Source organism: Pelodiscus sinensis, chromosome 11 (genome assembly GCF_052426305.1).
Source record: "Pelodiscus sinensis isolate ZL-2025 chromosome 11, ASM5242630v1, whole genome shotgun sequence".
NCBI classification, from domain to species: Eukaryota; Metazoa; Chordata; order Testudines; family Trionychidae; genus Pelodiscus; species Pelodiscus sinensis.
This window is the reverse complement of record NC_143062.1, coordinates 44,854,456-44,880,271: the sequence shown is the minus strand read 5'-3', so window position 1 is coordinate 44,880,271 and position 25,816 is coordinate 44,854,456. Positions and strand designations below refer to the sequence as shown.

The window sequence follows — 25,816 nt, the reverse complement described above, 5'->3', positions numbered from 1 at the left end:
GGGGACTGGGTAATCAGCACTCACAAGCTGACCCCTCATATGTCCCTTGACTCAGCAGGCTGGCTTAACAGCAATGCCACACTGCACCCTCATGTGCCTTTGGACTCAGTGGGCTGGATTAAACAGCACTTTAAGCTGCCATCCTCATAAGCCCCCAGGTTCAGCACCTCCCTATCCCCACTTTCACACCACAATCATTCACGAGTAAACCACACAATGAGCAAACCCCACTGGATTTTGGGCACTACAGGGATCTTTAGCTTGGGTACAAGAAGCGTTGTTGCAGAGCGAATGGGGAAGCCAAAACAACACCCCTTGAGGAAGAGTGAAAGAAACAGAAAGAAAGAGAGAGAAGCAACCAGCTTAACAATGAAAGTTATTTATTTCTGGGTAGTGATAGGAAACCAAACACACATAAACCGTTACAATATTAAATCTAAATTGAAACTGATTACAAATGTTAGTGCTAGCTAACCATATAACAGTTTATATAGGGCAGAGTCAGGAGGCTATGCTGGAGAGGGGAAGGGCAGGGGGAAGGGAGAGCGAGAGCGAGTGAGCACATGAGACCTCACCACTCCGTGGAGCTTGCACTGATCGGCGTTCCCAGATGGTGATGGTAGCCGGGGTTCCAGAGGGCAGGAGACAAGCAGAGCGGAGCCCCCAGCAGGATCAGACAGAAGATAAAGAAGTCTCAATGGAACTGATGCAGTTTAAATCCAGGTATCAGAACATTTTTCTTGGGTAAGGGTAGGAGTTTTTATGGGGATAGGACAATATTTCAAAGAGAACACTGGATTTGTTTATGGGTATACAGAGGCGAGACAATAGAGACTGATCACCCCTGGTTATGGGTGATGTTCCTTGAATGAGCTCACAAAGCAAATAGGCAGTTTCAGTATTTTGGATGTCAATAGGATCGTTACTAGAACTGGTCTGATGATGACTAATTTGGGTGTGAGCAAGCTTGGGTTCACTAGCATCTGGAGCAGAGATTTCCCATCAGGCAGTGCATCTCTGCTTTCGGTATCCCATAGTTCAGTGCGGTTCCTGCTTTGGAAGAGCTGGTCTCCATTCTGTATGCTAGTGGAGAAGTCTCTCTGTGCTATCTTCCATGCAGATGAGGCTGGGGTGTTTCCTTAATTCTATCACCCTTGTCTGAAGCAGTTTAGGTGTGTCTTCCCCTGGACTTTTCATTGCTTTGTCTTTGATTCTAGCAGAGGCCTGGGGAAGGGGGAGGGGGATGGTTTCCATGAGTGTCACTCCCTGGCTCCCCAAGAGCACAGGGCTGGTAGGTAACACGAACAGCATCTTTTACCCCATGTCTCTCGGTCTTTCTTGCATGCTGATGGTCATGCAAATTTGGAAAAGAGAAGATTGAGAGGGGACATGATAGCAGTTTTCAGGTATCTAAAAGGTTGTCACAAGGAGGAGGGAGAAAAATTGTTCTTCCTGGCCTCTGAGGATAGAACAAGAAGCAATGGGCTTAAACTGCAGCAAAGGAGGTTTAGGTTGGACATTAGGAAAAGGTTCCTAACTATCAGGGTGGTTAAACACTGGAATAAATTACCTAGGGTGGTTGTGGAATCCCCATGTCTGGAGATATTTAAGAGCAGGTTAGATAAATGTCTATCAGGGATGGTCTAGACCAGGGGTCTCTAACCTTTTTATGCTTGTGATCACTTTTTGAATTTAAGTGCAATCCAAGATCTACCTGAAACCCAAATCCCTTGCTCTGCCTCCTTTGTGCCCCTTCTCTGAGACCCCCGCCCTACTCACTCCATCCTCTCTCCCTCCCTTTCATCAGGCTGGGGCAGAGGGGTGGGGTGCAGGCTCCGGCCTTGGATTAAGGGATTTGGAGTGAGAGAGGAGCTCTGAGCTGCAGGCAGTTGGGGTATGGAGGGGGCTCTAGGTGCAGGCTCTGGGTGCAGGGGTGCTCGGGGCTAGAGGTGCAGTAGGGGATGTATGACGGGTGACGGGGGTAGGGTTTCGGGGTGTAGGCTCCAGCTGGACACTGCTTTCCTCAGGTGGCTCCTGAGTGGTGGTGCAGTGAGGCTAAGGCAGGTTCACCCCTGTCCTGGCCCTGCACCGCTCCCACAAGCAGGCAGCAAACCCCCCCATCCCAAATCCTGTTGTGACCCCTCTCTGCTCTGTGGAGATAGGATACAGGGTCAGAGAGGTTGCACTTTGACATCAGCGCCCTTCCTCTCCCTCCCCTGCCCTGCACAACAAGCAGGAGGCTCCTAAGGGGACAACTCCAAGGCAAAGGGCAGAAGATGTGCAGCAGTGGGGGGATGGGCAGCTGAAGTGCCTGAACTTGATAATGGCCTCTTGGACAAACCAGTCAGGATCACCCGTCAGAGGTTCCAAGATCCACAAGTAGATCCCGATCGACTGGTTGGTGACCACTGGTCTAGACAGTACTGGGTCCTGCCATGAGGGCAGGGGACTGGACTCGACCTCTCGAGGTCCCTTCCAGTCCTAGTATTCTATGATTTTATGATTCTATGCTTCTTAGATTTCTTCTTGGCACCAGTGAAGGGGAGCAGTGCCTGGTACAACACAGTGCCGGGGTGTGCTTCGGTTGAAATACTGGGAGTTGAGTCCTGACTGGAAGGCTCCAAGGCCCAGCACAGTAGCCTCCACGAGGAGGGCCTTTAAATGTATGTTGCCCTGGTTCTGTGTTCTGGGATGAAAGTTCTTACAGATATAACACTTTTCTTGTACAGGTAATTTCCCCAAGTACTTCGGGGGTCACAAACCAGCACAGACCTGTTACCGTCAGTGCAGGGCTTAAGACAGGTGCATGCCTTGCCTGGGTGGCACATTCCTGCCAAGACCCTGAATTACTAACTATATTATTTAACTACTTTACTAGCTCACTACTGTCAAAAACTATTTATAAAGCACTAACACACAAACAAAAGGGCTGTGTCTAGACTGGCAAGTTTTTCCACAAAAGCAACTGCTTTTGCAGAAAAACTTGCCAGCTGTCTACTCTGGCCGCTTGAATTTCCGCAAGAACACTGATGATCTCATGTAAGATTGTCAGTGTTCTTGCAGAAATACTGTGCTGCTCCCGTTCGGGCAAAAACCCTCTTACACAAATGCTTTTGCGCAAACGAGGCCAGTGTAGACAACGCGGTATTGTTTTGTGCAAAAAAGCCCCATGGCGAAAATGGCTATCGGGGCTTTCTTGCGCAAAACCGCGTATAGATTGGCATAGACGCTTTTCCGCAAAAGTGCTTTTGCGGAAAAGCGTCTGTGCCTATCTAGATGCTGTTTTCCGCAAATGCTTTTAACGGAAAAACTTTTCCGTTAAAAACATTTGCGGAAAATCACACCAGTCTAGACGTAGCCAAGGAGAACCAGCTAACCACTCCCAAGGCAAGGGAAAGAGGTGCTCTCAACAACTGCCACGGATGGTAAGAATGAACTGAGAGTGTGCAGGGCCAGTGGTACCTATACCAATGCATGAGCGTGGCACTCCACAGGTGACCCCACAGATACTGCCAAGGCAAAAATCTCCAACAACTGTGCATGTGATCGTGCACAAACCTAGACTAGAATCAACACGAGAGAGCATTTAAGGAAGAAACCTACATAGTTCAAGATGGTAACTGACAGGCATCCATGTTACACTTTTTTTTTTTTTTCAGGTAAAAATTCCTTTTCCCTCCACAGTTCAGTGTAGAATGCCTAGCAGTTTCTTGCAAGTTGACAAAGGTGAGAAGCAAAGAGACGCAGTGTATAAGGTACCTTATCTTTAAAAGTCCCATCTTGGTAAGAAATAAGCACTGGTTACATTATGCCTTGTAAAAGAATGCAAACACAAGTCTGCAGTGTCAGAGGCTGCACATTTGTTATTAATGAGGGGCATATGCCAATGGGTAGTCGAGAATCATCCTGTTAGGCCTTCCTGCCACCTTTGACAAAAAAACAGAAGGAGCAAGGTAATGAAAGAAAGGAGGAGGAGGAAGATCGAGATAATGGAGGAAGTAAATAAGGAAGTGTTATTTACTCCTTTTCACTTCACAAGAACTAGGGGTCTCCAAATTAAATTAATAGGCATTAGGTTTAAAAGAAATAAAAGCAAATATTTCTTCACACTCTACACAGTCATAACAAGTTTAAAAAACAACAAGAAGTTGACGGAGGATTGGTCCAGCAATGGCTATTAGCCAAGATGGGCAGGGATTGTGTCCCTAGTTTATGTCTGCCAGAAGCTGGGAATGAGCAACAGGGGAGAGTCATTTGATGATTCCCTGTTCTGTTAATTCCTTCTGGGACACCAGGCACTGGCCACTGTTGGAAGACAGGACTCAGGGCTAATTGGCCATCCTTACATTACGAGATGCCTAACATTGAATATCTGCACTTATTAGGAAGGTCCCCGGCAAAATCACTGATAAATCAGGCTCTTCATCTGGTGCCATTTATGACTTGGAAGACTGTAATTATGCACTGACCAGCCGCATCACAGGGAGCTCTGACACATCACTAGGGGGGTACTATTTCCAGTGGCCAGTCCCTCTTTTGCTCTTCTCTAAGGAAATCATCATCATCAGAGTCTATCTGCTTAGAAGTAAATGACTTGGCCTTCCCAGTAGAGTTCATTGCTACATTTAGACTCCAATTGTGTAACATTTCCCAGGCATCTCCAGTGAGAAAGGGGTAGCAGTTTGCAATCTGCAATGCCATCTAAGGCCATGTCAACACTACAGAGAAGACCAAAGCTGCCGCAGTTGATCTTTGGGGGGTTCAAATGAGTGGGTCTAATGAAGACCCACTCATTTGAACCAAGAAAGCACTCCCATCGATGCTAGCAGTCCTGCTCCTATGAGGAATAAGGGAAAGCAAAGGATTTAAGATTCTTCAACACAAGCTACGCCATTAACTTAGCTGGAGTTGTGCATCTTAATTCGAACTTATCCCCTAGTGCAGACCTAGCCTAAGTGAGGCTGGGCAAGAGACATGGAATTTGGACAGGACATGCCAATCCTTCACCATGTAATTCAACTTGGGCTTCTACCTGATGTTCACATGACGTAAGCCATTGACTGACTTTTTCATTCTAGGCTGGTATATCAGGGACCACAGAATTTTGCGTTTTACTTATTTGGTGGTTCTTTGCTTATTAGGAAAGGTGTGAAGATTCATTGTTCTATTTTCCATGGCAGTTTATAAAAAATATCCTTGGGAAGTTGTTATTTTAAAGCCACGTTGCTAACTTCATATTTTCTCACTTTAACATTTAGCCTTCCCAAGATCTGCCTATAAGTGAAATGTTAATTGCACATGGAATTCTAAAATGGCTTTTTGATGCTGAACCTTATATTAGAAATGTTAATTTTCTTATTGTTTGGAGAAAGGGCACAGATATCAGGTTCTTTAAGTTGTCATGATAAGCAGAAGACTGCCTGCTCAGATAACCAGATTCTCCAAATTCCAGGGTGCCATAAGAGAATTGTATGTAAACTCACAAAATAGCTGCCAAGTTCTACAGGAGTCTGTTTATTTAAGAAATATCAATTTTAAGAAGTACAGCAACATTTTAAATACTTCTGTAGGCATGTGAACAGAAACACACAGTTCTACATTTGAGAACTCAATTTTTGATAACTAGTTTCATTTTCTTGTCTATTACTATTCTAATTGTAGAACACTGTTGATCTTTATAATTTATCCTGAAAAATGATCTTAAAAATGATAATGCTACCTCCTAGAAAGCAACACCTGTTCATGTCTTTCATCATTAACATCTGCTGCTGACAGAAATTACACTCATTGTCCAGATGCAAGGGGATGTTGGAAGCCTTGTATAGGACGGGAAACTGGGAGCAGTAAGAGTGATGCTTATTGGGTAACCGGTTAACCGTTTACATCCCTACCTAGAACCAATTCATGTGATTGTGGAGAAGTAATTTAATCTATGTATCTCTTCATCTGTAAAAGAATGATAAAATACCAATCTGAAAGTAGTATGATTATTCAATTTCCTAAAGTAACTGAGAGGTAGCCGTATTAGTTTGATCTTGGAAAAGCAAAAAAAGCAGTCATGTAGCACTTTAAAGACTAACAAGATAGTTTATTGGAACTTTTGTGGGGCAGACCCACTTCTTCAGATCACCACGAAGAAGTGGGTCTGCTCATCACCTAATAAACTATCTTGTTAGTCTTTAAAGTGCTACATGATTGCTTTTTAAAATTTCCTAAAGTGCTACTTAATTTACTCAAAAGCGGCGAGGAGTCCTGTGGCACCTTATAGACTAACTGAAGTGTTGGAGCATAAGCTTTCGTGGGCAAAGACCCACTTCGTCAGATGCACGTAGTGGAAATTTCCAGAGGCAGGTATAAATATGCAGGCCAGAATCAGGCTGGAGATGACGTCCTACTACGGGAAACATGAAACAGGCTATCAGTCCTTTACTACTCAAGCACAATCCAGCACACACAGCAAAATGCATATGGATACTGAAGAAGAAAAAAAAAAATCACAGAACCGCATTAAAATTCTTTTATGTGTATTGTAATGTTTCTAAATATCCTTGCTGGACAGCAAAAACATACCCATTCTATTGTATATACCTATTCTGTACTAATCATTGTAGTTCGGGATGTAAGAGAGTAGCTGTGTAAATGGGTAACCAGTAAGCATAAGCTTATCAGTTACCCAAACTGCTACACAACTACACGCAGCTCTTGGGTATCAGAGGCAATAGCACAGGGAAAGCGGGGAGAAGGCCAAGCGGGAGCCAGTATAGGTGTAGAGCTGTCTTAAAAACCAGCTCCCCACATGCACTGGCTCCTGGGGAGCCTCCTGATGCCCCACGTTGCTGCTTCTGTATCAGAGGCAGCGTCACGAGGCAGCAGCCAATTTCCCAGGTGCGGGGTGAGAGGCAGGAGCCAGTACGCATGAGGAGCTTCCTTAAAAGCCAGCTCCCAGCACACACTGGCTCCCACGGAGCTGGCTGACGTTCCACTGAAAATTTCAGTGGTTTCACGGTTAATCAATAGCACACATTTTAGCATCCCTAATTGTAGCATCTGAGCACCTGATATTCTTCCTTGTAATAGAGACTTTAAGGGCAGAAGGGACTATGATCATCATTGGAGTCTGATCTCCTACACACTGCAGGCTAAAAAAATCTCACCACCTACTAACCTCTAACCTCTGGCTGAATAATTGAAATTCTCAAATCATGATTTAAAGACCAGGTTTTACATAGAATCCACTATTTCTACTAGTTTCACCCCACAAGTCACTCATGCCCTATGCTACAGAGAAAGGCAAAAAACCCTCATGTCTGATATGGATACACTCTCTGGTCAGCTACAATAATTTGTAATAAGCATTTCATTGAACTTAGTAATTAGACTGATTTTCTCTGATTTATTCTTTGCCGATTTTTTTTCTTTTTAAAAAACCCTATGGCTTGATATCTGAGCATCATCATTTAGGTGACATTGATTATGTAAGCTACATAGTATTCTTTATCTTCCCTGGTTGAATGAGACTACCTTATGATTATTTATCCAATATGAATGTTCATGGAAACCAAAATACAAAATGACAATTTTCTTTAAAAGGTCAAACAATTATTCATGGGAACTTTTTGCACTATTCACCCAAATCCAATCACTATATTTCCATGATATACTCTATCCTTTTGCTCCTGATGGCTATATATGTACAGAAGCGATATGTTGCTAGAGGGGAGAAAAGAAGCTACAAGTAATACATTTTATCTTTACACTACATACAGAGCTTTTTGAAAATCCACTATGTAAGAGCATTGTCCTACTCTCACTACTAAATTCATTTAGTGTGCATTTATTTAAATAATCCGTTCTGAAAATACAGACCTTTCGTTTTCTATTAACTTCCAATGAAAATTAGAAGTCTCCTTTGTAGATTTGACCATTTAAATGAAAGCACAATCTTCCAATCAGATGGGGAGGGGGGAAACAAATTTTCCTCTGCTGCAGTATTTCAAACAATTCAGCTAACACAAAAAAAGGAATAAGACTAAGGCGTTTACAGAGGAAGAGAGCTTTCAACACACAGTGTCCTGAGAATAGCTGTAAGCTGTGAAATGTCTCTTCTGTGTTTATTATCAGAGTTTCTGAGAGGTACTAGTAATTTCTGCTTCTTCTTTTCTTTTTACTATTTCAAATTAAACTTCTATCAGGAACTATACTAGTCTGCTTTTCTTCTTCCTAAACAGAGATTGCTAAAGACACAAAACACAATGTTCCTCCAACGCTCAACAGAAAGCATCTCTTTAGCTATGTGTCCTCTTTCTCCGTCAATGCCAAGGCACTGGCAGTACATTAGCAACTACTTATTTTTTTCTTCAACGCATGCCAAAAGTCAGCATAACACATTGTCCCCTGGCATCAAATAGACAGCACAGCTCTTCATTCTATGCCTCGCTCTTCATTTTATGTCCTCTTGACAAAACAAAGCTAGAGAAGAAAATCAGAATTTTTTTCTGTAACAGCCTTACTTATTAGATTTAATTTCTTTACGGGGTTTAACTGAAGATGGAAGGTCTAAGACAGCCCAACCTGAAGGGCCACCTATGTTTTTCTTATGCAGGTCAATAATTAAAGGCATAGCCACCCCCACAAGAAGGTACTTTTGGCACCCCAGAAAAAGCAATTACCCAAAATAAGAGAATGTAATATTTCTCCTTTTTGAAGTCACCTACCAAAGGCATATTGCTGCTACAGAGACCAAGTTAGAATGTGTTGGGCATTCACTTCATCATACACAGCAAAACAGAGTGTATGTCCTGGCCAAGTTCGGAATATTTAGTGGTGAACAAACATTTAAAAGGAAGAACATTAATTGGGACATCTGTCATGTTTATAGGATTAAATCAATCAGGGATTTATATGAAAAAAGGAATGAAAACACAATAGTATGCACTACAGCACATTAGTTTACAGTTGCAACTGAATGTAATTTTTTTTTTTTTTTTTTTTTACGGAAGGGAAGGAAATCTTACTTTCTTAACTTTAACGCCGTCCTTTGGAGTTTGCTTTGTTGCAAGATTGTACCCAATCATCTGTTCAGCAAGTTGCGCAACAACCTTAGGGCTACGAAAGAAGAGAAAAATAATTTTTAGTGTGCATTAAAGACATTTTGGTCTGTTAAAACAGCCACTGCAAAAGCCTCAATACTATCAGTAGCATATTATTTATGTTTTTTAAATTTTAGACACTTACTCTTTAGTTAGATGTACTCCTCCTTTCAGTCCACTATTGAAAACACCTTTTCCTCTACCTCCAGCTAGGATTTGAGCCTTTAGAACAATTTCTGTTGCCTCTGAAAAAGAAAAAAAAATACTTTTTGAAATAGGTTAATAGTTGCTTTGACTGAAGAAATGACATTTAATAGCACAAGAGTGTAAGTAGTACTGTAGTGGTAGAACATATTTCCAAGCAAATGAACTAATATTCAGAACCGCTGGAAAGTCTTACACAGAAGTCAGTTTTGTTCATAATATAACACACCAAAAAAGAGTTTGAAGTAGGTTACAAGAACATCTATGTGTTGCCAATTAGCTGGCTAAGTATGTTGGCATTCAGCCAAAACACTGTCATCAATCATGTATAATAGTGGTGGACAACCTGCAGCCCGAGGGCCACATGTGGTCCTTTGGGGTTCTATTGGTGGCCAGTGAAATATTTTATTTACCGTTGCCCATGCAAAGAGTTGCCAGATTTTGTTGGTTTTCATCCATATAGTTTTTCCCCTATCGGTATTAGCAGGGCTCGCGGAACCATGGCGAGCCCTGCTCACCAGCCGCGCTGTCCAGCGATCTGCGCATGGAACCCGGCTCTTCCAGGTTACAATCTACTCGCCACAGGTGAGTAGATTGTATAATTTGTCGAGCCCTGGGTATTAGCAAAGTGACATGCACGTAAGAAGGGCACATGAAGTGAGGAGTGTGCTAATTGCACACAATATTGTGCAAGTCGAGTGCTCTTGCTGTATCCCACTGAAGTGCTGCTACGGTTCAGTCGGCACCTCCCACAAATTCTAGGTGTGTAATTGCAGTTAGTAAATCTGCCCTATCCTGGGAGACCATCTTGGTTATGGCAATTTTGCAGCCCACTGGGATAAAGGAAGCCACTCATGCGGCCCCCCTACTAGCACACATTGCCCCACACTGATGTGCATAAAATTTGCATAATAACTCATGCAACTAGCACAGTTTGGTTCCCTAATTTTTTGAATTGTTTTCAATACACTGATCGGAGTATATGTCCTTTGAGTGGTCACATGTGTACATAGTAGCAGGCAAATGTTAGAGAGATTGGGAATTTCAGCCTTGATTGAAGCCCAAACAGGGGTGTGGACATGGGGATGCAAGGAAAAATCCCATCTCCAAGTGCAGGGTGGTTATGGAAGAGCTGGTACATTAATCCCTGGGCTAGCGAAGCAGCTGCTACCCCCACATGAGAAGCTTGGTCCACTTGATCTAATGTACAAACCCTTTCCCTGGTCTCAAGCTTGCCACTTTACAGTGGAGATCCAGCTATGTGGTGCATAAGGGATACACAGTGCCCCTAGGTACCAATTTATGTTTCCCTGTCCTCATGGAACAAAACCATCACAGGTCAGGGGCCTTGCATGCCCTCTTCAGCCCTGGAGAATATTCACCAGCAATAAAATACCCCGGTCAGAGGTGAACGGCTACTCCAGCCTCACTCTGCACTCCACTGTGTGTGTGGCCTTATACAGAGAATTAGCCACTCTCATCTCACTCTGCTTCCTTCGCCTACAAAGTCTGAGCACAGGGAAACATTCTGCCCACTATCCTGTCCATGCAACATCATACCGAGAGGTAACAGCTGCTCCCTGATGAAGTGCTATATGCACAGAGAACAGACACCATTCTTGTCTTGAGACACCATTCTTTTCTTTGTATTGAGGTGACTTGCCAGGCGATTCGTAGGGCTGCCGCCGCCTGATGGGTGCAGTTGTGAAGGAGGGGCTGGTCTGGCTGCTTACCAAGCAAGAAAGATGGGACACCCTCCTGCAAGCCAGGCTGAACCCCAGGGGGTGGGGCACAAGACATCTAACCTGACTGAACTTCACAGGGGGAAAATACAACACCCTAGGAGAAGTGATATAAGACTTCCAAACTGGAAGCATGTTATGTCTTCTCTTCTAGGCTGTCTTCTATATTTTCTCTTCTAGGCTGTAAACTTCTGAGGCAGAACTCTCGTTTCCTGAGTTTGCACGGTGCAAATTAAAATGAGGTCCAGCATGTCTGGACTTTCTAGTCACTAATGCAATGTAAATGTTAAATTCTAATAATTATGGGGGAGGGATTTACCCAATCAACCCAACAGGACTTGGTGCTGCATCTCCACTGAACCCCCCAATTCCCCATTCTTCCAAACTACTCCCTTCTCATCAGCTTGAGAAAGCAGAACATTTTCATATGAGGTGCATCATACTAAACAAGGAAGTGAGGGTCAGAGCTGAGATACCCCACAATACCCCCAATCCTCCAGAGCGGTGGTTCCCACTGCTGGTCTGTGGGCTGGTAGTGTGCCACGTACCGCTGCTTGGTGGGCCGCAGCACACTGCCAGGCCATGCCCCCAGCGTGTGCTGTGGCTGGAGCCAGAGCTGCGGTGAGGCTGACCCTACAGGTGATGCTGTGTGATGGGTGGCTGAGGTGCTCCAGGGTAAAGCACCGTGTGGCAGGCGGCTGCCGTGGCGAGCCCATTCTCTCCCACCCACTCTGGCGCTGCCCTGTGGCTCCCTTCTCTCTCAGGCCTCTTTGCAGGGGGTATGTGAATGCACGCCTTCATGGTCCGCCTGCTCCACACAACAGAACCACCCTGTGACCATGGGGCTTGAGGAACTGTGCAGGGCACTCCAGCCTTTCCGGGATGCAAAGTGAGGCACAGCGCTGGGCCGGGACACCAGGAGAGGGCCCCTTCTCCTCAAGTCTGCGCTGGGACTCAGCTGCGTCAGCAGGCTACCGCCGGCACACCCGGAGCCTCACAGGCCCTTGCCGGATTCCCAGCGAAATCTGGGCCTCGCAGAAGTCCCAGGCAGAGGGAGGAGGAGTAGCAGGACTAGCCCTCCCATCTTGTGGCCCCGCTACGCCACGTAACTCATACCTTCTACACCCCTGCTCTAGTCCCCATACATCTTCCCAGACACTGTACCCCCTCCAACATCACTCCTCAGGTCACAACCCCCTCCCAGACCTTGCATCCCAACTCAATATCCCTGGTCACAGCCCAAAGCCCAGCTCCTCCCCGCCCCAGGTTACAACCCCCTCCCAGACCCTGCACTCCCTCCTCCTACATCCCCTCCCCCATGCCAGAACCCTCTCCTACACCCATATCCCTCCCAAACCCTGCAACCTAATCCACTGTCCCAGGTCACCACCCAAGCCCCTGCACTCCTCGTCCAGGTCACACGCTCCTCTCAAACCCTGCACCCCCTCCTGTATCCCAGTTACTACATGTATTGTATGCATACAGGTGTGATGCAAAATAACATGTGATCTCTTAAAATAATTACCATAATGAATATGCAAATAAAATGCATATTCAGTCCGCCACAAGTTTGTGAATGGGTTTGCCAATCCGTGGTATAAAAAAGGTTGGGAACCACTACTCCAGAGCATATCCTGACCCTCCCACCTTCCTTTTTTCAGCCAAAGGACCATTGGTTCAAACATTTCAGCTGTTCTCAACTGCCATGGCACTACATAAGGTGAATTCACTTGTAGCCTGCATCCACACCATTTCAGCTTTGGAAATCAACTCCCAAAGATACTGGGTTCTACACTAGCTAAAGTTTCCAAATGATCTTTAAGGTACAGCAATTTTAAAGGCAAGAGTAATCTGAACTGGCAATGACAAAGACATAGGTAATTGCAGGGAGAGCATAAGAATAGCCATACTGGGTCAGACAAAAGGTTCATCTAACTCAGAGGTGTCCAAACTTTTTTCAAAGAGGGCCAGAATTGATGAAGTGAACATGCGTGAGGGCCGACCATTTTGCCTGACATTCTTTGAACCATTACAATTAAATGCAAATTAACTATTTTATGCAAAGTTTATTGCAAACGGCATACTTTTCATTTTGTCACATGGATGACAAATCTAAACAGGTGTTAAATCACTCTGCCTTTCATATCTGAAGGCCAGATGAAAAAAAAAATCCAGGAAGCTGAAATATATGTCAGGAACATTGTAAAGTACATTACATATTATTGGTAATAAAGGTTGTCTGTCAACTTTTAAGTTAAAAAAATATGAACAGGAACATAACACCAAGTATACATGTTGTGTTCAAATATATTTATAACTGATTTAGACCAACTGCCATTAACTGAGATTTTACAATGTATTCATCTCAATACATATGGATTCGTTGGGGGCCATAAAAGATAGATATTGCCAAATTACCTTGGGGGCCGTATTAAACCGGAACACGGGCCGCAATTGGCCCGCGGGCCGGACTTTGGACATGCCTGATCTAACTAGTAACCTACACTGACCATTGTCAGGTCCTTCAGAGAGAATGAACAGAACAAGTAATGTCATGTGACCCATCCCCTCTTTCACATTTCCATCTTCTGGCAAACAGAAGCTAGGGATATCACCCCTGCCCATCTTGGCTAATAACCATTGAGATCTACATACAAAAGAAAAAAGGTTCCACCTAATGTTCTAGCCAAGCACAGAAAGCAAAAAAACACTCTTAACAGTGCTGCAACCTGGATTTCCAAAAGTGTAAGAGATTTGTGTTAACCTATGACTGTGTTAACTCTTGGTGTCCAAAAATGTTTCTTAATGATGACTAGCTGTAAGGATGCCTGCACATGTGTTATGAAGTGAGGAGGTCTAGATATTAATGCACGATAAAGCACTGCTTTGGAAAATGCTCACATTTAAAACGATTTCATGTTTTGTTCTTATGGGCTCTGACGCGATTCCTATTGAAGTTAATGGAAGGCTTTGACTTCAAAAGTCACTAATGCATATATTTTTGTATCTACACACATGCAAGAAAATGTGGGATTTGCTCAGTCACAATAGTTGCCAATAAAACTTAAACAACGAATGGTCCTGTAGCACCTTAGAGACTAACAAAAAAATATACAGTATCATGAGCTTTCATGGGCACAAACCACTTCTTCAGATGAGTGAAGCAAGAGGCACAGAGGAAGCATAGAACCCGCAAAATATAAAGCAGAAAAAGAGGGGAGGAGAAAAAAAAAAAAAACCAAAAAACCGTCAGTTACAGGGTCCATGCTAAATCAGGCTAACAGAGTAGGCTGCAAGTGTCTAATACTCAGGGCTTGACAAACCCCTGTGAGAGCTACTCGCCAGGCACACACCACGCATGCGCCAGACGGTAACTGCATATGCGCGAAGCATCGGTGAATGGGGCGTACAGAGCAACCGGCTGAAATCTGATTCAGCGGTTTGTCGAGCCCTGCTAATACTTATCTTTTTGATGGACACCATCACAGGACCTAACTACATAAGCTACCACATCAGAGGCTCATACAAATGCATCTCCTCTAATGAGATATATGCCATCAAGTGCCAGCTATGCTCCTCTGCCACGTATACTGGCCAAACTGGATAGTCTCTATGACAGAGGATTAATGGACACAAATCACACTCAAAATGGTAACGCACAGAAACTTGTTGGGGAACATTTTAACCTGCCAGGGCACTTATTATTGGATCTAAAAGTAGACATTCTATTTCAAAGTAATTTCAGGAACCAACTAGACAGAGAAACTGCGGAACTGGCCTTCATATGAAAACTCAACAAATTTACCCAAGGACTGAACAAAGATATTAATTGGATGGGATGTTATATTCAACACTTCAATGGCATGAAAGGCTAAGTATTGGACATTTACAGCACACTCTATTGGCCTCATTTAGAATGGACACTATAATTGCTAGGTTTTTTTTCCCCTCCTCCTCTCCTCTCCTCTTTTTCTGTTTTAAATTTTGGGGTTCCTGTGCAGTCTCTCTGTGCCTCTTGCTCCACTCATCTGAAGAAGTAGGTTGTGCCCATCGAAGCTCATTATACTGTATTTTTTTTGTCTGTCTCTAAGGTGCTACAGGACCATTTGTTGTTTTTTAAGTTAGGATATGCCTACACAGCAACGTTATTTCAGAATAGCTGATGTTATTTCGAAGTAACAAAGAGTGTGTCTACACAGCAAGCCATTATTTTGAAATAATGTCAAAATGGAGGACTTCTTACTCTGACTCCTGTAACCCTCATTTCACAAAAAGAGTAAGGGAAGTCAAAGGAAGAGTGTTCTTCCGTCAACTTTCTGCTGTGTAGACAGTGCCAAAAGCCAAATTAAGCTATTTGACAGAGCAAATTGACGTAGCTGAAGTTGAGTCGCTTAATTCCACTTTAGCCCTACTGTGTAGACGTAACCTTACAGATTAACACGGCTACCCCTAAGATTTGTAATAGTTGACAATATAACTATTAAACTGAATATTTAACCATAAGTATAAAGACTCAAACTTTAGGCTACTGTTTTTCACAAATAAATATTTTTCAGAGATGGTCTACATATCACGGCAGGAAAGAGATTTCCAGCAATTACCAGACACACATTATCATTTCATGTTTCTAAAGTGAAACTTGAGATTTAGATTTAGAGTCAAGATTTAGGTTGGAGAAATCATCAGGGAAAAATAAACACAGCATTTTAGTATTAAGAATAACCCAAAAGTTTTTTAACACAGCTAGTAAAAGTAGCACTCCAAAGAATATCTGATTTTCAGACTTCGAGACAAAATCTCCATGCTTTTCCATCCACTAATATTTGGCATATATCATTATGAAACTTAAAAAAAATTCTCCTTGAAAATACTTCATGCATTTTAACATATTCATGTTCCTAGCTCTCTTATTATTCATGCCTCTGCAAGGCAGATAACAAGGAAATTTAAATGCAACAAAAAGTTTTATATCAGTGTTTTCTAAGCATACAAATTATTGAGATGAATTAAACTATAAATCATTTTCCAACGCACAGTAGCAATACCTAAAATCCCGTGGTTGCTATGACAAAAACATCTAAGCTGGTATTGTTAATGGACACTACAAGCATTTAATTAGATTAGTTTTAGTCACTAACCATCCCGACAATGAAAGCTTTGTATTTCCAATGATAAGTGCTGTCAATTATGCATTTAATCATTACCCTTTGTACCACAGGTCTTAAAGCCACCAAGTCAATTTCACTCATAGCTTGAATGTTATACAATGAACTAATTATTTTCATTAGGTTATAAAAAAGTAAGAGAACTGAATGAAATCCATATATTTTTATAGACTGCCAAAAGAATAGCCGGGCAATAAAATAACTGCACAAAGACAACTATCAAAGACATAAATAAGTGCACTAAAAAGTAAGAATAACTCTGTAAAGGTTAGACCTGAAGTACTAATCAATATACCAACTCAGCAGAACACAGTGCAGCAGGTTCTTCTAGCCCTAGGGAAACCGACATGAAGTAATTTAATTCAATAGTTATTTGCCCAAGCTCTGGAAAATGAGGTAAACCAGCCAAATCTTATTTTACAGTAACTAGGCTTGATCATTCAGTATTTACCAAGTTGATTCACTACTTAATGCCACCACTTCTATTTTATTTAAAGATCTGATTTCTAGAAAAGCTCACACAAATTTCTTTGTTTTTATGTTAGGTCTTGCCTGAATTCCCAGATTAAATTAGGAAATACTATCCCATACAAGAAATGTAATTTTAGTCAGAATATATAAAGTGATTTAACTGTACTAACAGGATAACTTGTAAAAGAAGCCTAGATTCTAATAGATTTTGTATGGAAATATATACCACGTCTATTCAAACAATAACGTTATAATGGATTTAGTCCGTTATTTATTCCAACTTTTCACCAAACTACAAGCAATTGTAGCTGCAGCGATTTGTGCAGTTATAAATATATATTATTTGAAAAAGGCCTAAAAAGGCCTAGCACAATTAATAAAGTGACATGTCAATAGTTAAAAGCATGTTCTATGCCACAGTATAATGAAGCATTTTCAATTACACTTTCTTTGCAGCTAAGGTCTTTCAATCAAATTCTATTTCTGTATATTGGCTGATAAGTCTGTGTGTGAAATTAATTTAAATGTTTCTTTTCAGCTAAAAAAGAGAGACTGCTCATTAAAAGTGCATAGGTTTTGTCATTAATTCAGCAGTAAATATCGCCAAACTGTTCCATGCAGAAATGTTTCTGGTGACAACAAAGTGTTCTTAAAGTAATCTGAATAAACTTAGTATCCAAACTAGGAAATGTTTTCACCACATTTTACTTGTATTTTATTTCTCAGTTTACACTACTGGAAAACGTTCCTTCTGGTAATGTTGATTGCAATTTGCCTTTCTTGGTTTTGGAGAAGAATGTATTTAAAATATTCACAAATTTATTTCAACAAAATCTATCTGGTTTCTAGTGCATTTGTCAGCCCTGAGGATCAAAGACAATAGCCCTTCCTTAGGCTGTGTATACACCATAAAGACAATACATAGCTATGTAGGCAGAATTCTGCAGAATAAATGCAGCCTACACCACTGAGAGAGGTTCTCTCATTGGTAGGAACAGCAACCTCCCGGAATGTTGACAATTTTTTTCAATCAACACTGCTGCATCAACACTTAGGATTAAGGTGGCATATCTATATAAATCACGGGTGAGTTTTTTTCCCCCACATTCTACCTATATTAAGCTAATGTTTCAGCCAGGACAAAGACTTAAATTCCCATGACTTTAAGAACGAGTAGTCCTCTGACTCCTTAGAGACTAACAAAAATATATAGTATCATCAACTTTGGTGAGTAATACGCACTTCATCTGATGAGTTGCAGTAGAAATAATAGAAACCAAGATATATATAACAGCAAAAGTAGTACCTGTTAATTGTGGGATCCCTATTAATGAAGCTAATTAAGTGGACCGGATGTGTCCCATTCATAGCTTTTGAGATAAAAATGCAAATGTTAAAGGCAGGAGAAATTGGCTTTGTAACACGTTAACCAGTTAATGTCTTTATTCAAACCCAGCGAAACAGTATCAAATTTTTAGATGAATTCCAGTTCTGCAGTCTCTCCCTGTAATTGGGTGAAATTCTTTTGTAGAAGAATAGCTACTTCTGAATTCAAGATTTAGTGACCAGGTAGGTTAAAATGTTTCCCTACAGGTTTGTGTGTGTTACCATTTCTGATGTCTGATTTGTATCCATTTATCCTTTGACGTAGCTAACATACATGGCAGAGGGGCAGTGCTGGGATATATCACATTAGAGGATGTGCATTGGTACGAGCCCCTGATGTGGCTTATGTGGTTAGGTCCTGCTATGGTGTCACCTGTACATATATGTGGACAGAGTTGACAAGGGGTGTGTTGCAGGGGTAGATTCTTGGGTGAGTATGCAAGGTGTGATATGTGGCTGCTGGAAAGGATTTGCTTCAGTTTGGGGAGTTTGTCTGCAGGCGTGGATTGGCCTGTCTCCCCAGGCTTGAGAGACTGAGGGATCATTTTCCAGGATAGGATGTAGATTGTCAATGATGTGCTGGAGGGATTTTCACTGGGGCTGTTGGTGGTGACTGGTGGTACTCTATTATTTGTCTTGTTGGGCCTGTCTTAAAGTAGGTGGCTTCTGGGTACTTGTCTGGCTCTGTCAATCAGTTTCCTAATTTCTCCAAGAGTATTTAAATTTTAAGAATGACCAATAAAGATCTTCTAGGCTTTGGTCTCTGTCTGCGGCATTGGAGCAAATCCGGTTGTATCTTAGGGCGTAGCTGTAAACAATGGAGCATGTGATGTGTCCTGGAAGGAAGCTAGAGGCATGTAGGTAAGCATAGTGGTCAGCAAATTTCCGGCAGAGGGTGGTGTTTATATGACCATCATTTATTTGTACTGTAGTGTCTAGAAGTGGATCTCTTGTGTGGACTACTCCAAGCTGAGGTTGATAGTGGGGTGGAACTTTTTTGAAGTCACCATGGAATTCTTCAAAGGTCTCTATGACTTTAAAGGCCTACAATTGTAACCTAATTACATTCCTAAAATATTACATATAGATATAGACAATGTTTTAAAGTCAAAATTTAACATTTTAACATTTCAAAATGGAATATAATGCTGTAAGGGACAACAATGCTTTCTGCTGTACTCTGAAACACATCTTCCTTTTTCTAATAGTATTGTGAATACAAATTGTAGCACTACACCTTGAAATTGAAATAGGCTCAGTGCTATAATGAAAGTCTATTTTGAATTAATAAAATTGGAACAGCTTTAAGGGAAACTATGATTATTCCAGTTCCTTGGAACTGCCTGCAGCAAAAAATCAACAGCTTGTGTTCAGCCCACTGCTGTGTATATTTAACTCCTGGATTCTTGTTCACAGAACAATGCATTGAGAACTGTGGTTTCACCTGTTACAGAGCCGGATAACTTTGTGTTACAGTTGATAGACTATTATAATATTAAATTAAGAATAACAACACATTAAAATTTGCTGTTGCTGATCAAAAAATAAACCACAGTAAAAAAAGATCAACATATGGCAAGATGAGCTGTTGCTCTCACGTAATTGGCATCAGGTGTTTGGTCTGATACAAGGCCAAAGAACAATTCTAAACGGTTAGTCGTTTATACACAGACATCCCTAATTGACATGTATGCCAAAAAGGCCGCCAACGAAACTTGAGTGAGCTCTTACAATTGGTCTCTGCTTGCACTGCTTCTGCTGCGATTCTGCTTTTGAAATGTACAAGAGCACCACCAAGGCTTTTGTACCTTTCAACAGCTGAGGTACCGCAGGGAGTGTGCGGCCAGTCCCCCTGCTCCCTGCTGAGTTTCAGCTTTTGAGGGTTCTTGCTACAGTTCAAAGGTGAAGACGCCCTTATTGACTAATCAAATAGTCAATGGAAATCACATCGACTATTCAATTAGTTAATTAATTTAAATGTAACATCCGTAGATGAGGCCTCAACTGGACCTTGTTCTTGTAGAAGACCATGTAAGGCTTGGCTCCAAGATCAGGACTCTGACCTCAGAGAGCTGCTTTGCTGAAGTCACTACAGGACAGGTATGCCACTTACACCATGGGACCATCAGACTACCAGGAAGCTGAGTCTCTTGATTGACAGCTGACACTCTACACTGGGTAGACCATAGTAGGAACTGAGGAGCTCGAAGTGTGGCCCAGTGAGCCAGAACAGGTCTAAGTTGGTGTCCCATTGTGGAAGGAGGCCCAGAACTAGTGGACAGAGCTGCCTGAGGCCCCACAGAAACCTCACTGTCACGTCATGGGATAAGACCGCCTGCCATAGGATGGGCTTAGGAAAAGCAGAGATGACTGCAAGGTATACCTGGATAGAGAATTGCACCAGCCCTTGGTTCCTGAGCTGCAGCAAGTAGTCAAGAATGGTCTGCAACAAAGCATGCTCAGGTGAGATCATAGTATCATAAGGTTGGAAGAGACCTCAGGAGGTTGTCAAGTCTAACCCCCTGCCTAAAGCAGGACCAACCCCAACTAAATCAACCCAGCCAGGGCTTTGTCAAGCCGGGACTTAAAAATCTCTAGGAATGGAGATTTTACCCCCTCCCGAGGTAACCTGAAGTCAAGATATATCATGTCTATCACCTTCTGCATATCCAGAGAGCCAGTTACCTCGTCATAGAAGGCAATCAGGTTGCTCAAGCATGTTGACTTTTCCTGATTACTTTCCTCACTTCCAAATGCTTCAAAATGGATTCCTTGAGACTCTCCTCCATGATTTTCCAGAGACTGATGGGAGCCTGACTGCTCTGTAGTTCCCTGGATTGTCCTTCCTTTTTTTAAAAAGATGGGCACTACATTTGCCTTTTTCCAATCACCTGGGATCTCCCACCCTGATCGCTGCAAATTTTCAAAGATAATGGCCAATGGCTCTGCAATCACATCAGCCAACTCTCTCAGCACCCTCGGATTCATTAGATCCGGCCCCTTGGATTTCTGCATATCCAATTTTTCTAAATACTTCTTAACCTGTTCTTTCTCCACCGAGGGCAGCCCACCTCTTTCCCATACTGTGTTGCCTAGTGCAGTAGTTTGAGCTGACTTTGTCTGTGAAGTACTTCAGCTTTTCCCACATCATCTATCACCAGGTTACCTCTCTCATCTAGTAAGCGTCCCACTCCTTCCCTAATAACTCTCTTAATGCTAATATGCCTGTAGAAACCTTTCTTGTTACCTTTCACATCCCTTGCTAGTTGCAATTCCAATTACGCTTTGGCCTTTCTGATTACACCCCTGTGAGCTCGAGCAATATATTTATACTTTTCCCTAGTCACCTGTCCAAATTTCCATTTCTTGTAAGCTTCCTTTTTGTGTAAAGCTTGCCCAGGACTTCACTAAGCCAGGCCAAGCTGGTTGCCTACCATATTTGCTTTTCTTATTGTGAATCAGAATGGTTTACTCCTGTGCCTTCAATACTGCCAGCTCCCTTGGAGTCCTTTCTCCTTCATGTCAGTTAGCATCCCAGAGAATTCTGCCCATCAGTTCCCTAAGGAAGTCAAAGTCTGCTTTTCTGCCGTCCAGGGTGTATATTTTGCTGCTCTCCTTTCTTCCTTAGGTCAGGTTCCTGAAATCGACCACTTCATGATCACTGCTTCCCAGGTTGCTACCCACTTCCCCTTCTATTTCCTCCCGGTTTGGGAGCAGCTGGTCAAGCTGCACTTGACCCCGGGTTGGTTCCTTCAGCACTTGTCCCAACATTCTCCAGAAACTTCCTGAGATACCGCACTCTGACGCCTAAAGAGAGAAGCTTGGCCATTTTGCCCGATATGTTATTTGTGTAGACTGCTTCCTGTTGCTTACGAGGACCTGTTGGATCTCCTCAAGCAAGTACTCTCCTCTGTGTTCAACCACAGAGCAGCCATGATCACAGGTACAAGGACATGAGGCTGGGGTGCAGAAGTCAACCGTGAACCTACAACAAGAGGTCCGGGCAATTTGGAAGGGACCAAAGGGGTGGGTTGCTCATGTGCATACCGAACCAGTACTTGTGGGGCCATGTCAAAGCAGTCATGATGGCTTATGCCTTGTCCCATTTGTTCCCAAGAGGGACCCAGCTGATAAGGCAGCTCCTGGCACAGCTGGCTACCCTGACTGGTAGGGAGAGAGGGACTGAATTGCTGAGAGTAGGGCAGGGGTGTTAGGAGTAGTTCACGAATCCTTAAGCCCATGCAACTTTCAATATGTATAGCAAAGAGAGCACATTCTTCCAAAGGAAGATCTTGTAAAGACAGCTGAACCTCTGTTGGAGACAGAAGAGCAGCCAGGAAGCTTGATGCATTGAAATTGCTGGTGCCACTGTGCGAGCAGCCAAGTCCACTGCATCAGAAGCCACCTGGGGGTGTTAAGCAAAGCAGCTCTGGCTGCTGCCACTCACTCTTCCAGGAGAGGTTTAAATTCCTTCCTGGAATCCTCTGGGTGCACCTCCTCAAACTTAGCCATGGCTCACCATATGCTGAAATCATAGTGGCAAAGAAGGGTTAGCCACCCTCAACTGTAGACTGGAAACAAAAGGAATAAATCTTTCAGCCAAGTGAATCCAGCTTCTTATGGTTTTTGCCCTCATGTGCTGCACCCGGCTTTCCCTCTGGTTAATAGCCAACACTACGTGGAGTTTGGGGCACAGTGGGGGCAGAGGTAGTCATGGTCCCTTACTGGGACAAAATATTTCCTCTTAGTCCTTTTGAAGATGGGGAGGAGGAAAGAGAGGTTTTGCCATGGGACAGTAGTGATTTTTTGAACCCCTTCATTCAAGATAAGGGCTTTACTAGCAAGTGCTGGGGAGCTCAGCACATCAAATAGTATGTATGCTGGCTCCTCAACCTCTTCTGCATACATCCCCAGATTAGTTGGGACTCAGTTCAGGAGCTCTTGATGTGCCCTGGCACCATCATGTGGTATTGGATGCAGGGTGTTTGTAATGGCCTCCTCCAGAAAGGCTGAGGCAGATGCCAGTGCTGTCAGGACAGACTGCTGGCTCGCTGAAGCCTCCTGACATGGTGCCAGATCCTTCTCAGGGGTTCACCCATGTTTATAAGCAAGAATCGACAATTAATGTAATCTACTCGCCTGTGGCGAGTAGATTACAAGCGGCACAGCCGCGAAGCGCTGTTAGCGCATGCACAGCATGCCAAACCGCACGGCTGGCTAGCAGGGCTCACCACAGTTTGGCGAGCCCTGTTTATAAGGGTAAGTGCTGGAGATTAATGGGGACTGGGGTATGTCCCGTTCCTAGGCCAAGTCCCATCTGGAACAATAAGCTATTGAGAAAACCACACACACACACACACACACACACACACACACACACGCGCGCGCGCGCGACAACTGTTTTCTCCACAAAATTAAGCTGTCTGGAGGCACCACTGCCGGAGTCACCAGAGCCATTTTCCTATGGATAACGCTATGGGGAAAACCAAGCAGCAGTGCATGTGGCAAGCTTACACACATACTGCAGAATGGACACGAACAAGCACTCGAAGAATGAATGTTTGCCCCGGATTCAAAGACATAGGGATTGATTCATTACTGCTTTGTATTATTTTTACCCCCATGGAAGGCACCTGATTACACTGTGGAAATCAGGAGAAGATGGTGAATCAAAATCCACGCCGTGCAGTGTAAGCTCAACGGAGGATGAAATCTTGCTGCAAAATTTGCTGCAGTAATATCTATTGTTAAGAGCTCAGTACACATAGCACAGTAGATGCAAGTGACCTGATAGCATGGGAACAGAATATTAATGTAATGAAAAAGAATCAAGGACAGGATAATTGAGCCTTCTACGGAGTACAGCCTCCAATCACACTATGGACCCACTGACCCTGATGAGTACTACATAAACTTCTTACGAAGAGGTCTTGATGGAAATGAATGTAATCAGCATGACCAGAAAAATCTAAAGGCCTCCTTGGGGCAGGCTTCACATACACAGCAGAGGAAATAAGAATATTTCGTCCTTTTTATCCATGAGGAAAGGCTAATCAAAATGTGGTTAGGAAGCACAGATGCTACACATTCCTACTGCTGCCACCCCACCAAAAAACAGTGTATAATGAGACTCCTGCAGCACATACCCTTTGCATAACCCTCAGTCCCTGGGTAGCAGTTGCATCCCAGAACAAATTTGCAACCTTGAAAGAGTAAGTGGTCAAATTTGGGACTTTCTACTTAGCTATTTTCAAAACAGAGCTAATGTGTCCCAACAGGCTCGGATGGCTATAGCCTGTTTACTTACCCTTATTCTTCTTCTAAGCTTTAAGGAGGATGCAGTGGTATAGACAGCACTCCCAGAAATTCAACACCTCACTGCTTACTTAGCAAATTGAAACTGCCCATATTAAGGTATATCCCTTCTATCTATACGCACAAAAAACCAACAGTCCCTCTTCGAATGTATTAAAGGTCTACAGAGAATGTTAAACATTTTTTTTCTTTTTAAATTTACTCTCTCCTTTGTGTCCTTCCCATTCTTTCCTCATTCCCACCTCTCACACAACCATCTTTCTATGTGAGTGTTTTCCACTACCTTTCATTTTCAGACTAGCTTCCAAAGTCAGTCAGATAAATCATCCTTTTTATAACTCCATACTTTTGAATATATTGTATATTTATTACTAAATTATAAGCCTCATTAAAACCTATAATGATAAATTAGCCAGTCCCTTGATCCTGTCACTGATGTTATTAATTGCTTTCATAACCCTTACTACACACTTCATCAGTGATAAAATTTTTAAAGCTAGATAAAATCAGCTAAGCTAAGGCTCACCCCAACATCACACTCTTAAATCTTCTCAATGTAAGTTATCAAATAACCGGATTTTCTATAATAAATGAGGTTTCACCAATGTTATATATTTACACACCCAGGAGCATGGGTCCTGAGGAAAAAATTACGTAAGAGCCAGGGCTGTGATACATGGAAACCAGAGCGGAAGCACACTGGTGATGCAGGGCGGGAAAGGATCTTTTCCAGCCCTCATGGTGCATCTATTCTATGAAGAATAGAGTTCACTGTCTAGTGTTGTCAACCTGGCACTTTGCAGGGCTATACACTTAACCTAAAAGTGTTTGAAAAATTACACAAACCCTGCTTATGCTGGCACTTCCCACTGTATCCTGCTAGGGCTCATCTTCCCATACTCTTCCCACTGCTTTTAAAATATTCCCTTTGTTCTGGGTTAAATTGTACTAAAATAGGAAAAAAACCACATCTGGGACTATATTGCATTCTAGGCAAAATACAACAGGACATACAACACAACACAGAAATAACTTCCCCCCCACACACACACACACACACTCCTAACAATGTCACCTGCCAACCCATATGGGGTATAATAAAACAATTATAATCCATACTCAATGGGGACCACATCCTGAAAGAAATCTTTCCTGAATACCCTCTACGGGACTCCAAACTATCCCTCTCCCAACCTCATCATTAGAAATGAGCTCCCCGCAGACCAGCACACACCAACTCAAAGTGGTTTCAGACTCTACCAGAACAACAGATACAAAACCTGCAGACGTATCTCCACTGCTACAATGATCACCATCCCTCATAACACATCTTTCAAGATCCATGGGTCCTACACATGCCTATCACAATACAAGCCGTCTTCGCTATAAGTCCAAGATACATTCCAAAAAACTTGGGACTTACAGAGAAACACCTTAAAGCGGG

The 25,816-nt window shown here is 42.9% G+C and overlaps 1 protein-coding gene across 2 annotated transcripts in view; it reads right to left on the bottom strand.

The window, feature by feature from the left end:
* Positions 1–25,816, bottom strand: part of SUCLG2 (succinate-CoA ligase GDP-forming subunit beta) — a 239,542-nt gene that overhangs the window by 112,058 nt on the left and 101,668 nt on the right. For both annotated transcript variants that reach the window (XM_075938556.2, XM_025183076.3), the window contains exons 3-4: positions 9,235–9,334; positions 9,015–9,105 (exon numbers count right to left, since the gene is read on the bottom strand). In XM_075938556.2, coding sequence (XP_075794671.1) covers positions 9,015–9,105; positions 9,235–9,334 — 191 coding nt within the window. The remainder of the gene's footprint in view (positions 1–9,014; positions 9,106–9,234; positions 9,335–25,816) is intronic.